Source organism: Diadema setosum, chromosome 4, assembly GCF_964275005.1.
Source record: "Diadema setosum chromosome 4, eeDiaSeto1, whole genome shotgun sequence".
Lineage (NCBI taxonomy): Eukaryota > Metazoa > Echinodermata > Echinoidea > Diadematoida > Diadematidae > Diadema > Diadema setosum.
This window is the reverse complement of record NC_092688.1, coordinates 45313475-45329901: the sequence shown is the minus strand read 5'-3', so window position 1 is coordinate 45329901 and position 16427 is coordinate 45313475. Positions and strand designations below refer to the sequence as shown.

General features: G+C 38.7%; 1 protein-coding gene across 1 annotated transcript in view; it reads right to left on the bottom strand.

Moving 5' to 3' along the window:
- Positions 1-1779: 1779 nt before the first annotated feature.
- Positions 1780-16427, bottom strand: part of LOC140227934 (Na(+)/citrate cotransporter-like) — a 31254-nt gene continuing 16606 nt past the window's right edge. Inside the window, exons 5-13 of the mRNA XM_072308318.1 lie at positions 9574-9786; positions 8937-9056; positions 8101-8202; positions 7267-7383; positions 6265-6371; positions 5363-5478; positions 4465-4626; positions 3171-3308; positions 1780-1971 (exon numbers count right to left, since the gene is read on the bottom strand). Of these exons, the coding sequence (XP_072164419.1) occupies positions 1780-1971; positions 3171-3308; positions 4465-4626; positions 5363-5478; positions 6265-6371; positions 7267-7383; positions 8101-8202; positions 8937-9056; positions 9574-9786 (1267 nt within the window). The remainder of the gene's footprint in view (positions 1972-3170; positions 3309-4464; positions 4627-5362; positions 5479-6264; positions 6372-7266; positions 7384-8100; positions 8203-8936; positions 9057-9573; positions 9787-16427) is intronic.

The following is a 16427-nucleotide window of genomic DNA, read 5'->3' as shown; positions in this document are numbered from 1 at the left end:
TTTTCACTATATCAGGTTGCAAAAAACTAACTAAGGAAATAACTAAAGGAATATAACGCACAAAATCACCTTGTTGTAAGGTTCTGTTCCACTGTGCATAATTATAATGTAGGGAGAATTGCTATGGTGTTATCCTTATGTCAAGAGCTGAGCTTACCTGGCATATAGCATTTTCAATTGCATATGTGGAATATTTGGCATCATCAATATGAACATCAAACATATTTTGGGGTACTGGCAATGGGTAAAGCACCATTGTAGAGCTCTGTCACAGATGCACTGTGGGATATCTTGGTAGCATTGTTAGGTGCCGGTTGCCTAGCTTGCATCTTCATCCACATACGATGCGATGGAATCAATGCATGCATTTTGTTCATCACTACTCTTTTCTTAGGTTTGAATTTGGCATAAAAAGAGTTTTTCGATTTCACCGATCAATTTGTGGCCATTAAATTCACAATTCATCTCTGGAACACAGCAATGTGCTGGTCAAATAGTGACAAGCAAAGAAATCTTCCCAAATACCCTTGGGGGTGTTTCACAAAGAATTTAAGTTGAACTTAAAATCTAAGATTGACTAAAAATTATGGTATCCCATGGGTTTTCCTGTTCAATTTCATTAGCTTAATCAGCACCCTCGTTAGATTATCATTAATGTTTACAGAATAATTCCTTTGTTATTCATTTTACCTTGTATTATCAATGGCTACATGAAAAAAAGTCTCAAAAATTTTAATTTTCATTAGAAAGTTGAGCAACATTAAAGACACATGCAGCATACCATAATTTTCAGTCAATCTAAAATTCTAAGTTTGACTTAAATTCTTCGTGAAACACCCCCTTGGATGAAAGACATGACCCAGGTTGGTTGCTCTGCAAGCTCTACCACGCACGGTGCTTCTTCCCAAACTCATCCCGGTCACATGTGCATATATGAACACTGTTCACGTGCCGATCTGACAAGACCAGATCTGATCCAACTTTGCTACCAAGCCATCCCACAATGCGTCTAAAACAGGGCTGGCTGGAATGCATTAAAATATTGGCAGTAACCGGACTCGTAAAACAAACTGTATTACAATTCTTGGATCGTCCACTCATTTTTCTGTTACTTTATGGCAACTTTGCAGAATTAACCCTTAAGCCAGTCAACTACATGTTTATCCTATTACCACAAAATAGTTGGGTTCTTTTCTCATAATACTGACGTAAATATTAGAAGTAAAAACAATTTAACCATTGGACCCTGCGCACACTAACAAAATCTTGTAATTTCTGTATTCCTTATGCCAAGTTTCGCCTGCATAGAAATAATGACACCAATATCTTAAAAACACTTACTAGTGTATATATGTGTTTAGTCACATATATTCCCTCCATGATTCTTTTGATTTTCCCTTTTATCTTTTCCTCCTTTCTTTTGCAGTTGGCAATTTTTTCATGAAAGCTTTCATGAAAGCTTTCATTACCTGAAAACAAAATCCCAGTAAAAAAAAAAGAAAGACAGAAAGGCTAATAACAATGCATTGAATACATTTATTGCATTATCATGTAGAATTTGCATCAGTATATTTGTGGGCCTGTATTTTTTTTTCTTTCTTTCTTTGCATTGGGCAAAAATTTTGAAGAACCGGAGCATTGGGGAAATGAGCACCTAAAATAACATAAAACCATACAAAGCAGAACAAAACAAAACAACAGAAACCACATCTTTAACACTGAATTTCAAATGCAGATCCTTTTCCCTTTTCCAGCCCTTTTCTTTTCTTTTCTTTTTTTTTACATCGTTGGAGGGGGAGTAAGAGTGGATGCTGCCACGGTGGTCACGTTTTGCGGACCCAGAAGGCACGTGACATTGTTACTCCCCCACGATGGGTAGGTGAAGACGTCGAACATGGCCACGCCCATGGAGCTGATGAGGAGGTTGACGACGATGATACCGATGATGTTCATCACGATGCCAGCCTTCACCTGAGGTGGGGGGGGGGGGGGGAATTTAAAGATTGTCAGAGAAAAGTAAAAAAAACCCCAAACAAACATAAAAATTCACAAGAGAGATGTACTACATAGCTACAAAAGACACTCCACTGTCACTTTTTTTTTTTTTCAGTCAACTCATGCTGTATGCCACTAGAATTTTGACCCCTGACCTCTGGCATATCAACAACAGTAATCCCTCCCCCCTCCCCCGCCCCCCCCCCCAAAAAAAAAGAAGCCAAACAATCACACAAACAAACAAACAAACAAACAAACAAACAAACAAACAAACAAACAAACAAAGAAAGAAACAAACAAAATATTAGAGTAAATGCCAGGGGGTGGTATTCTGAAAATCTTCCTAAGTTTCTTCCTAAGTTTCTTCCTAAGTCAGAAACCTAGGAAGTGCCTAGGAAAGACAGAATTGGTATTCTGAAATTTCTTCCTAGGCACTTCTTAATGCAAATTAGGCCATCCTTATTCCCACCCACGTCCTTTCTTAAGCCAATACGAAATGCCGTATCATAAGGAACCAACCAATGACAATCGCATATTACTATGACGTAGGGTCAAATACACGTGTGCGCGGCACGTCCCCTTTCTCACGCTCATTTCGAGCATCAAAGTACATGTGCGTGCAGTGAATGACAAGCACACCTATCACGATGTTTGCAGCTTGCTATTCTTAACAACGTACATAGGACAGGGGTGGAGCTTTCCTAAATATCTTCCTAAATTTCTTTCCTAAGTGCATTCTAGAATACCAACTTCTTCCTAAGTCAGGAATTTGCATACTCCCGCCCCCTTCCTAAGTTTCTTCCTAAGTCTTGGAAAAAACTTAGGAACAGACTTAGGAAGAAACTTAGGAAGATTTTCAGAATACCACTTAGGAAAAAATCCTGACTTACGAAGAAATTTCTTCCTAGGAAGGATTTCAGAATACCACCCAGGATCTTTGAAGCAGACTTACATGAATTTTTAAATGAGTAAAGATACCTCACACTCATGGTATCATAAAGTGGCATTCGAGTTGTGACTGGCACTTTATGACTTTGACCAAATAGTTTCTACATACCATCAAAGTGTTTTTACCTGAAGACAACCATACCCTAAATCTCAAACCAGAATCAGTGAACTTAACAGGATTTGGAGAGTGGGCAGTTTTTAAAGAGATAATTCCGAGGAGACGTTACCATGTTTGGGACTGTGATGGAGCCATAGGCGAAAGCGATGGCATTCGGGGGCGTGGCCACCGGTAGCATGAAGGCATAAGAACAGGAAATGGTAGCTGGCATCATGACGTACAGGGGATTGATGCAGATGCTCTCCGCCTGAATGGAAAGAGCAAATTGTATTACTATTGTTGAATAAATGATTTTGGACCATTCCATCATCCTCACCCATGTCACCCTGAAATTCAATTTTTTTCTTGAATTACTTTTTCATTTTATCACTAATGAAGTTCAATTTTCAGATGTCCTTCATGACATTAAGAAGTAAATACAATTGACCTTTTTTCAGCAATCAACTGACAGAGAGAAGGTAGATTGAAAAAACAGAAATTTCACAGATATTCATTTGAAATATCAAAATTCAATTCAATTCAATTCAATTCAGTTTCAATCAACATTGCACTTTTGGAAACTCATCTCACTTCTCAAGTCTTGCGCATAGACACAGAAAACATGAAACAAAAATATAATTACACATCACAGGATATGCATCATTAATACAACTCTGACATCGATACCTTTAAAAAAATCCAACATCTAACCGAATATCCGACACTTCAGTAAACTTTGATTTGAATATTGCACTTCTCAGAACAGAGTTTACCATCATTATAATTCAACATCAATTCAAGAAAAGACAAATTGAGAAATACAGTGTAACTTGTGAAATAAATCGTTACATTGTGCATAAAAATGGAACATGCAAGGGTGCGACCACCAAAAGCTCCAAAAATGGCTAAATTTTGATGACACTTGCATTAAACTTCAATTCTTTGACACAAATCATATAATGCAAATTGGCAACAGACTGCCTTCATCTTGCACATCATGATGCATATCAGAAATCTGAAAACAATCACAACTTCTAAATTTCTATCTTCCTTTTTCATCATCCTAAATATGTGAATTGTGATGATAATGATGATGATGATGATTATCATTATTATTATTATTATCATTATTATCATTATTATTATTATTATCATTATTATTATTATTATTATTATTATTATTATTATTATTATCATTATTATCATTATTATCATTATTATCATTATTATCATTATTATCATTATTATTATTATTATTATTATTATTATTATTATTATTATTATTATTATTATTATTATTATTATTATTATTATTATTATTATCATTATCATTATTATTATTATCATTATTATCATTTTATATTTAAACAGAGAAAAGGTGGGTAAATTGTGGCCTCTAGAGAATACTGAAAGCATTTGCTGACCAGGGAGGCAAGGATTGGGAGAAATATGGTTGCCGTGGCAACGTTGCTGGTGAACTCGGTGAAGAAGCATATGATGACAGTGATGATGAGGACCAGGACCCAGGGAGGCAAGAAGTCCAGCACTGCAAACTGGTCGGCAAGCCACTGGGACAGACCAGAAGCCTAGGTGGGAAGAGAAAACTTCAGTGAACACACTTTAAAAATATGCAAATCCCAGGGAAAAACTGAATCAGATTTGTAAGATTTTTGAAACAACCATGTTTAAGAGGTCACAGCTGATATCTATCTATCTACACACTTATTTATCTAATTATCTATTTATCTATCTATCTATATATCTATCTATCTATCTATCTATCTATCTATCTATATATCTATCTATCTATCTATCTATATATCTATCTATCTATCTATCTATATATCTATCTATCTATCTATCTATCTATTTATCTATCTATCTATATATCTATCTATCTATCTATCTATCTACCTACCTATCTATCTTTCTATCTTTACCTAACCATCCACCCATCCATCCATCTATACTACCTACACTTTGTATCTATCTATACATAGCTCATCAAAATCTTGACACTCCTTTGACTTCTTACTCGGGCTAAAATCCTGTCTTGCAATATCGGCAGTAAAAAACATATGAGGAACAACAGTGAATATTACTTCAAATCAGCATTTTTCATCTTATTTTTTAATGGCAAATCTTTTCCTTTTTTTATTTTCCTATTCCCATTAAAATTAAGTTTGTGACGCATTATTCAACTCAGCTTCACCACGTTGAATAGAGCGCCCCTATTTTTAACCTCATGTGAAATCTTCTACCATCACATTCATGACCATTTATTATTTGTAAAAAGAAATATATACTAGATGTCCAACCCACCTCAGTTCCTGCAGCCAGAGCAAAACCTCCTCCAAGGAGGAGGATGATGTTCCATGGTAACATCCTCTGAGTTGTCTTCCAGTCAAGGAGTGCATCTCTGGATTGAGGTTTTTCATCTGTCGTTATGAGATGTGACATAAACCCCAAGAGTTATCTTTGTACACTTATTCCACTTAATCATCTTAGATCTATTCATTCATATCTGATATATATTTGTGTGTGTAATTTGTTTCTTTCATTAAATAATGTGAATTCAACTCTAAATCTGTATTTGTATATAATCTTATGTATTTGATTCTACAAATAGAATCACACTTGTATCAAGCCTTTGGCTTTCTCTGTGAACTCACCATTACATTTTGCACTGTACATATTTCTGTTTTGGGGATAATCAATAAAGTAAAATTAATTGAATATGTGTATAAAGGGTATGAATATATGAATATACATACAGAGAAAAAGAAACCACATAGTAGATATGAAGTATCCAGTAGACTTAGAGTCACTTAACAAGTTGTGATGTCATGGAAGATGAGCTAATGACATTGGTATAGTGCATACCTTTCTGGCATTTCTGCAATTTTACTTTAGTTCTGACTGAGCTATATATTATTATTCTTTAAACATGGTTGGGCAAACTTGCAATTAAATTACAGTACAACAACAAAAACAACACATAGCAATCAATCTGCAGTCTAAACAACTGGGTATTCATCCTGCACTTCTTTTTTTTTTATTGTTTCTTTTATATTTTTGAAATGTTACCAGCTCAAATACATCATGTGCTTTCTTCTGGGAAACAATTTCAAATTAAAGGAATAATTCAAAACAGTGCATAGCTGGGTTTCACAATATCCATGCCCAAAAATTAAAAAAATAAAGGAATATCTGAAACACTTTACCATTTTCCATCTTAAAGGGACCACACTTCATGAACCATGGTGGGAATGCTGGAAAGATGAAGAGCAGGATGGAAATCAAGATGGCTGCCGTTGCATCACTGATGTAGCTGCAGAGACAAAAACATAACCCCACATAATGTACAGAATTAAGTTAGGAAATTCACTGCTAGTCACATAAAAGACAAGTTGCATGAGATACCATAAATGCAGAATATTTTGCAATGTGACAATTTTGTGCTAATGTGATTCCAGCCTACCAAAATATAAGGATGAGATTATTTTATTCCAGGTATATTGTCCACAAGAATTTTAACTTTTATGTGTCATTTGTCAAGAGTTTGTGCACTTGCTATGTGAAATCTTACTCGCCAAAGCACAACAAAGTGAATCACAAATTCATCTTCACTTCTCCAGTAAAAGTAAAGAACAATATTTGACACTGATCACCATGTACAGAAACCATCATTTCTTTTTTCTCCAAATAAAAATATCCTTCAACACTACAAACAACAAAGGTTGATTACCTTGCATTACAGTTTATACCAGGGGCGGATCCAGGAATTCCGTAAAGAGGGGGCGCATTTACAAAATTAAAGGGGGTTGCACACATCCAACCCCCCATTTTTTTCTTTTTATTTCTTTTGTTTTAACAAAAAATAAAGGGGGGCCCGCTCCCAGTGCACCCCTGCCGGGACCCGCCACTGCATACACACATCCTAATGTATATACAGCATACAACAAATGAATCTTTATGAATATGCTTATAAAACTTAACATATTATTATAAATGAACATACATATATGAATATACATACATATGCTGTGTATACAATGTATAACATCATTTTGAAATATGTGCATAGTGTATATTTTCCTAATACCTCTCCAGCAAAGAAGGTACTATGTTACCAAAATTTGCTAGGATTTCTTACAATCTTAATGCCTACGACCAATAAGGGTGATGGTAGCATGGGTAGCGTTGACCTGGTCGATTGAACTTACTCTGGAACAGGGAAGAGACCGGCCCATCCTGTAAATCCTGGGACAAAGTTTGGGTTGCGAAACAGCCAGAGAAGAGCCAACACCACAAAGTGACACAAGACTGCTGCTTGACCCCACCTGTCAAAACAGAGGAAAGATCAATGATAGCAGTGACATGGCAACAGTGTGTTTTTACCGACAAACATCAATATTTACTACCACAAATAACTGTACAAAAATGTATTTACTTATTACTTATTACCACTATATGTATTTATTATTTATTTTCACTTTTCTTATTGTACAGGTATCCATGACTCTATAGATAAAGAGTTCTCTAAACACATCCAAAAGTTGTATTTACCTGTGACAGTTTCGATGACGGGCTGTCATCTTTCTCAAACGATGGCTATTGGCAACTGGTGATACGGCGCCAATCAGCAATCACCCAGGTGTGACATCCGAGTGATGGCGCCATTGTAAATGTCAGACAGCTGGTATGCACCCCCATCCCGGTTCATATTGTAGGGGGTTCTTTTGATCCACATGGCCCCCCTGATGCGTCTGTTCAGGTCCTGGCTCTCTCTCGCTTCTAACCGGGATGAAGGTGCATACCAACTGTCTGACATTTACGATGACGCTATCACTCGTACATTGAGACTTTCCAACAATTTTACGAATGATTTAAATCACGATTGTTGAGCACAGTATCGAATGGAGAAATGTGTGCGTGCATGTCACATTCATGTCGAATCAGAGTTAATATTTTCACGTGTTTTTAAATCTGTGAATAGCACTCAACCTCCGAAATTTGTGAAATATTCGATGTATACGGTAACACCCGATCATACGTACGTCCAGGGACCAAGCTTCTTGTATTCTCGTTTGATGACCTCTCTACCTGATTTCTCCTCTGCCAAGGCTACAGCCATGTCTTCTGCAGACTGCTTTCTGAAACTGAGAAAATAAGGCGGAAAAAAAGAATATTTGAGTGATTTCTGGCCAAATAAAAGAAGAGAAGAAAGATGGAAGGGAATAGAAAGAGAGAGAAAAAAATAACGCCTGGAAAATAACATATCACTAAAACAAAGAAAAAAATCTAAGTAAAACAAGAATCAGAATGAGATGGAGCAAAATGAAAAAGAATGGATGGGGGTGACGGGAAAAAAAAATATGAACGAAGAAAATGAAGTAGAAGAACAGGGCCCCATTTCATAAAAAATGGTAGGATACCAATTCTTGCAGGACTGGCAAATTTTCATAGCAACAGCCAATTAGGGAGCTGGATTCTTGTCATTACCATGAAATTTGCTATTGCAGCTAGAGTTGACATCATTGCAACTTTTTATGACATGGGGCTCAGGAGTAAGAATATGGAGAATGAGAAGAAACAGAATGAGAGTGAGAATAGGAAGAAAAAGAAAAGGAAGAAAGAGAAGAAAGAAAATTAGGATGATGATGATGGTGGTGATGGTGGTGATGGTGGTGATGGTGATGATGATGGTGATGATGGTGATAATGATGATGGTGATGATGATGGTGATGGAGATGATGGTGATGATGATGATGGTGGAGATTGTGGTGATGGAGATGATGGTGATGATGATGGTGGTGATGATGATGATGATGATGATGATGATGATGCAGAGATGGAAGAGGAGGAGGAGGAGGTGAAAGCTGAAACATCTTACCATGGGATGCCAAAGAAGAGAAGTTGGAGCCAAATCCAGCACAGGATGAGATTGATAATGGTTCCTGGCAGTGAGAAGAGGAGCCAGCTGGCAAACGTTATACCGGAGTCTGGATACAAACTGGGTACAGAGAGAGAGATAGAGACATATAGATATATAGACAGAGATATAGATATATAGATAGATAGATAAATAGATAGATAGATAGATAGAGTGATAGACAGAAAGAAAGAGAGAGATAGAGAGAAAAAGAGAGAGAGAAAAAAAAAAGAGTGAAAGAGAGAGAGGTAAGGAACAGTCTTGTCATCAGCTGGAAGAATATTCTTGCATAACAAAATTGCAAATGATACCGTAATGACAGATCAATTATACTTTTAAATATGCAATGCTTAAAGCCAAATATACTTCCCTTAACTTAAACAATGTAAGACACAATACTATGACTTTCGTAGTCAATAACATACAGACAGTGTGTCTTAACCTCAGGATTTGATATGCTTTGTTTTGTTTTTATTGGAGGGGGGGGGGGGGCAGGTTGACAGTGTAACATTCACCAACAGTCTTTCAAACATTTCCACGGGATCGTTCTGTGTATTTCCACCCTGGCCTGCCAGTCGACAGCTTCTAATGTGCTTACTCGTCAATCACCCCAGCAAAGACGACATTGGGGCCCGTTCCTGTCAGCGTTGCCGTGCCGCCGATGTTGGCGGCGTAGGCACAGCACAGGAGGAGACCCTTGCACAGCTTCTGTTCCTCGGGAGTCAGGGACTCATAGTTGATCTTTCGCGATTTCTCTGTGGATTCCTCCTTGGATTCCTCCACAACAGGTTCCTCGTCGGCATGTTCTTTCCTGAAGAAAAACAACAACAAACAAACAAAACGCCGAAAATTGAATTATAGAGGCAATGTGGCATATATTAGAAACATCTGTATTAAGAGCCAAATAAATGTATTGAATCATTATTATTACTACTATAATTATCGTGCAGAAATTGCCTTTTCGGAGGTGCAGCATGAACACTTGACATCCCATTGACATCCTTCTGGGAGTTATATTTACCTAGTGGCGGATCCAGAGGGGGGCGCAACCGGCGCACACCCCCCCTTTATTTTTCGTAAAAAACAAAAGAAATAAAAAGAAAAAAAATGAAATGAAACCCGGAAGTGGCACCAGAAATAATTAGTCACGCACCCCCTTTACAGAATTCCTGGATCCGCCCCTGTATACCCCAAGAGATTGTATTTTGAAACATATCTTGGATATTGAGGAACCAATGAAGAGTGGAATATGGTATACGCTGACTATTTCGCGAGGTTTTTATTTGCGCGAATTTCGTGAGTCAGGTGCTATTCGCAAAATTAAAGACACGCGAAAATATTGACTCTCATCCCAATGTGAATGTGATGTACACGTGTAAATTTCTCCATACAGGACTTCAGTACAGGACTCCACGATCACGAATCTAACCACTTGTGAAATCGTCAGGAATTTCCGATTCGCGAAAATTTAGACTCGCAAAATATATGGCGTATACAGTGCAACAAGGTAAAGGCTACACAATGAACAATCATTTTGTATTACAAAGTAGTTTTCAGTACATCTGCCAAATCATTTCACACATAAAGGGGAAGGGGGGGGGGTGAGGGTACAATGCTCTTTTCCTTACTCCACACCCACAAACAACAACAACAAAAAGCTACCCAGCCCCTCTACTCTACTCCTTATACACCATCCACATCAAAAAAGTATACAATGCAAACAGCTGACATCTTTTTATATCAACACTTTTCTGTGAAGTGGAGAGTTGGACAAAGTAGAAATAGATACAGTGCAGCAAACATTGCATGTACCATACACCACCACCATTTTCCATCTATTTGCCCAGTCAATATTTGCAAAGGTGAATAAGTTACAAATATCAGAACAACCACAAGTGTCCCAGATAAATGGCCTCAAGGGGCTAAGAGCACTCCTGGCTGACTGACTATTTGATAAGTCAAAACAAAGAGATCAGGGGTGTGTTTAACCCTCTGGGCAAAGACTCCAACCCCATGCATCTCTTAACCCGTTGAGGATGAGTCCCGAGTACACTCGGGCAGATGTCTATGGAAAATGCATGTTGTAGCAAAATCTGTCCGTCCTCAACAGGTTAAATGGGAGATTCTCTCTTGCCTGGACCCCTCAGCAAATGGGAGACATGCACAAGCATGCACAAAATACTACAGAGCGTATCAAGAAAAAAAGGTAATCCAACTTTGGAGGGCTACCATTTCTTAATCATCAGCTATGGAGAGCAAAATATTAGTTGTGAGGAAAGAGGAACTCTTCCTCTTTTCATCGATACCTAATTATGTTGAAAAACATCCTGCATGACTGAGCATATGAACTTTAAAGACAACAACGACAAATTGCACTTTTTCCAAGTTTGCGTGTTATTGCAAACTAACAATGCATGTCTCACTGCATGGTTGAGATCTGTCAATGAAAGTGGACAAATCATCAGGCCAGCCTGCACGACTGCAGATTTGTGTTTTACAGTTTCTTCTGACGTTTACAGTTCATAACCTTCAACATGGCCATGCTGTCGACAACTTGGTCCTTCCCATTAAGGCAAAATCATTATCCGTTTTACTCTCTTCATATTTAAGACAAAGTTTGTCACTGGTAACTATGTGCGAAATATGAACAGAGAAAAATGGACTGTGTGGGTTGGCCTCTGTGGGAGCACCAAATTATCGGACAAAAGCTAGACCATGTCAAAGGTTATGGACCACAAAATGTTAGGAGAAAACCTAAACACACTCCCGAGACACAAATCCTAAATACAAACCTGCATTTGTACAGGCTGGCCTATTTGGTAACTTTCAATGACGGATCTCATCCATGCAGCGAGACATGCATTGTTCCTTCACGGTAACATGCAAACTTGGAAAAAGTGCAATTTGTCATTGATGTCTTTTAAGTTCATGTGCTCAGTCATGCAAGACAATTGTCAACATAATTAGGTATCAATGGAAAGAGGAAGAGTTCCCCTTTTCTCACAATCAACATTTTGCTCTTCATAGCTGATAATTAAGAAATGGTAGCCCTCCAAAGTTGGATTACCTTTTTTTTTTTTGATATGCTCTGTACATGCGATTAAGCAAACATTATGAGCAGAAAGCATCAACGTCCCTTTGCCGCCAGGGTCCAGCTCTAGCTCTTGTGTTATAGAAGCTCTCTGGTGCTATATTAGCCTTATTTTCAAACATTCATGACAAAAGTAGAGTTGGAAGAGAGAGAGTTAAATTTTACGTGGGAGAAAAATACATCTGAAATGGGAGAAACGTAGGATGCATTCCAGCACTTTCCTAGGGCATACCAAACTGTGCCATACCCACGCTAGAGGAACACTTGACCCTCCTAAAGTGTACCATACCAAACTGCACTGAGCCAAAAGTGGACCACATCCCAGTGTGGTAAGCTCCAAAAGCTTACCTATTACAACCACACCAGAAGAGCTCAAACACTCCAAATCAGGTGCAATACAGTAGAGTCCGCTTTTTTGTGCTCAAACACACCCAACCAAGAGTGGGAAAAATTCAAACTCAGGTGATAGGGCAGAAGATTTTGAGAAAATGGAATCAAAAAAATTAGGTGGAGAGTTGGAGGCTCTGTCTGGATAGTGAACTGCATGCAGTCACCCTTGTCTGCATGTGTGTGTGTTTGTGTAGGGATAGTGTTTGAAAATGTGTTTGTGTATATGTTACGATGTAGCACATGAAAACATATGTGTCATGCGTGTCAGTGTATGTGTACCCATGAAAATGTGTGCCTGTGTCACAGTGTGTGTGTTGGAGTACAGTGTTTAAAAATGTGTTTGTGTACAGTATATGCTAGGGTGTAATACAAGAAAATATATGTGTCATTTGTGTCAGTGTATGTGTATGTTAGGGTGCTGTGTATGAAAATGTGTGTCTGTGAGTGTGCTGGGCGCAGAGTATGAAAGTTGTGTCTGTGTGTATTAGATTGTGGGGTGAGTTGTGAGAAATGTGTAATGTGTGTGCGTGTGTGTGTATATATGTTGGGTTGCAATGTGTAAAAATGCAGACATGTCTTAACCTGTTTTAACATCAACCCTGTGTCACCTACTCTACAATCTAATCTACACAAATACCCAATGTAAATCAGTGTGAAAGGTCAAAATAACGCAGAGCTCCTTTTCATGAGTAGAGGCAAGCACTGCATGAAACATCCTTCTGTTTCATTCAAGGTCATAGGAGTTTATCCACTGAACTACTCATGTTGTACAAAGGGTGCTCTAGCTTGCATGTTTATTGTCTACTATGGATGTAGCGTTTCTTTATCTATAGTATCAATCATTCTTCGCGTGCAGGTATGTATGTATGCACATATGCACACACAAACATGCATAAACATACATACTGTACTATATGGATCTTATAAAATACTGTAAAAGTGGATATTACATGAGACTAATTTTTCGCAATTGGACGGGTAAGATGAGTTTCGCCTGTTTTCATTTTCGCGGAATCAAGACATCAACTACTGGAGCATTATGGCAAGCATAAATATTTGTGTGCTTTTATTTTTGTGCTAGTTTCTGGTTGCGCCAAATGTGCGAAAATTTCTACACAATGAAAATTTTCACTTTTACAGTAGTTATTTTACAAACACATCTAGTACGCCTAATGTCCCTAACAAAAAAGTCCTGTGGTACTCCCTGTGGTACTTGTCGGTACCACACAATGTACCACACACTTGTAATGTTACCACAGGAACTGTGTGGTACTGTACCACAGGCTTGTAGGATACTCCCTGTAGTACTACACAATGTACCACATAAATAAATGTTACCACAGGAACAGTGTGGTACTGTTTTACAGACTCATGTGGTACTCCCTGTGGTACTGGTTGGTACCACACAAGGTACCACACAAATATACGTTAACACAGGAACTGTGTGGTACTGTGTCACAGGCTCGTGTGGTACTCTGGGATGTACCACAGGGCAGTACCACAGGACATTACCACAGGAAAGTACCACAGGATAGTACCACAGGACAATACAACAAGACAGTATACACACAAATTGTCCTGTGGTATTTTGGGACGTATACCACACAACAGTACCACATGAATTGTCCTGTGGTATTTTGGGACATACCACAGGAGAGTACAACAGGAAAGTACCACAGGACAGTACCACACGACTTGTTCTGTGGTATTTTAGGACGTACCACAGGACAGTACCACAGGGCAGTTCCACAGGACAGTACCACAGGAAAGTACCACAGGATAGTACCACAGGACAGTACCACAGGAATTGTCCTGTGGTATTTTGGGACATACCACAGGACAGTACCACAGGATAGTACCACAGGACAGTACCTCACGACTTGTCCTGTGGTATTTTGGGACGTACCACAGGACAGTACCACAGGACAGTACCACAGGAAAGTACCACAGGATAGTATCACAGGACAGTACCACACGACTTGTCCTGTGGTATTTTGGGACGTACCACAGGACAGTACCACAGGACAATACCACAGGGCAGTACCACAGGACAGTACCACAGGAAAGTACCACAGGATAGTACCACAGGACAGTACCACACGACTTGTCCTGTGGTATTTTGGGACGTACAACAGGGCAGTACCACAGGACAGTACCACACAACTTGTCCTGTGGTATTTTGGGACATACCACAGGACAGTACCACAGGAATTGTCCTGTGGTATTTTGGGACGTACCACAGGACAGTACCACGGGACAGTACCACACGACTCGTCCTGTGGTATTTTGGGACGTACCACAGGACAGTACCACAGGGCAGTACCACAGGGCAGTACCACATCACAGTACCACAGGAAAGTACCACAGGATAGTAACACAGGACAGTACCACATGACTTGTCCTGTGGTATTTTGGGACGTACCACAGGACAGTAAGACAGGAATTCCTGTGGTAATTTTCGATGTATACCACAGGAGAGTACCACAGGAACTGTCCAAAATCCCACAGGAAAATCATAATATGGTGCTATTCCACACAGAAGGATATTCTTTTTTTTTTCTTAACATTTTATACCAGAGGACTATCACATCAGGAGAATATCAAACAGCAGTACCACACAGGAGTACCACACAGGAAAATTGTAAGGCAGAATCAACTGAAATCTATAACAAAAATACAAACAAAAAAGCACATATTAATATTCCTCAATTAATTGATAGATGACTAATTATGCTGTGAATTATTACAATTGATTTGCCATTACTTATCCTGTCCTATACTCCTACAGTAGTACCTATTTAGTGAAAGTGCTGATGTAAAGCATGAAAAAATTCATAAGGACTTCTGTGGTACTCCTGTGGTACTTCTGTGGTACTCCTGTGGTACAAATTTTTACATAGCTCATGAATATTCATAAAAAGCACTCTAGATTTTAGAAAATACATATATGACTTAAAAAGTCAAAGTATTAATGATGGAACTTACTTTGAACTTTATGAAAGATTGCCTAATTATGTTATGTTATTCCCAATATCATAGATATCATTATGAAAGTGTAATTTCATATCTTGATAATAAACTTTAATCGAGTTAGTAACCATGCCTTAATGCTTTACGGATAGACGGCCATATATATGTGTACTGATACGGTCGATGGCTACCTAGGAATAGAATATGACTATATAGATCTATTATAGGACTAGATTGGCACTTGGCCATTAGACTCTCGTTTGAGGTTATGTGTTAGGAGTAGGACAGGTTATTAAGTAGGGCCATGTTTGTCCTGAAATCCATCACTCACCTATCACGTATATTCCTTGATATGTGGCTAAAATTCTCCCAGATTTTTTTTTCGATCTATCCTGTGTGGTACTCTCCTGTGGTACCATGGAAATGCTGTGTGGTACTGCCCTGTGGTAATGCTGTGTGGTAATGATCGACCTGTGGTACTGTCCTGTGGTACTGTCCCAAAATACCACAGGACAGTTCCTGTGGTACTGTTCTGTGGTACTAGTCCTGTGGTACTGCCCTGTGGTACGTCCCAAAATACCACAGGAATTCCTGTGGTACTGCCCTGTGGTACGTCCCAAAATACCACAGGAAATCCTGTGGTACTGTCCTGTGGTACTGTTCTGTGGTACCGGTCCTGTGGTACTTTCCTGTGGTACTGCCCTGTGGTACGTCCCAAAATACCACAGGAATTCCTGTGGTACTGTCCTGTGGTATGTCCCAAAATACCACAGGACAATTCCTGTGGTACTGTCCTGTGGTACTTTCCTGTGGTACTGTCCTGTGGTACCGTCCTGTGGTAATTACCACAGGAGTACCACAGGACTTTTTCGTAAGGGGTGAGCAGTAATATCACAGAGGTTGTAAAGCTACCAGTTCGGATGCAGACAAATTGACTTATCAATCTAAAAAACATGCAAACAAACAAACAAACAAACAAACAAAAATGCACTTACACACAG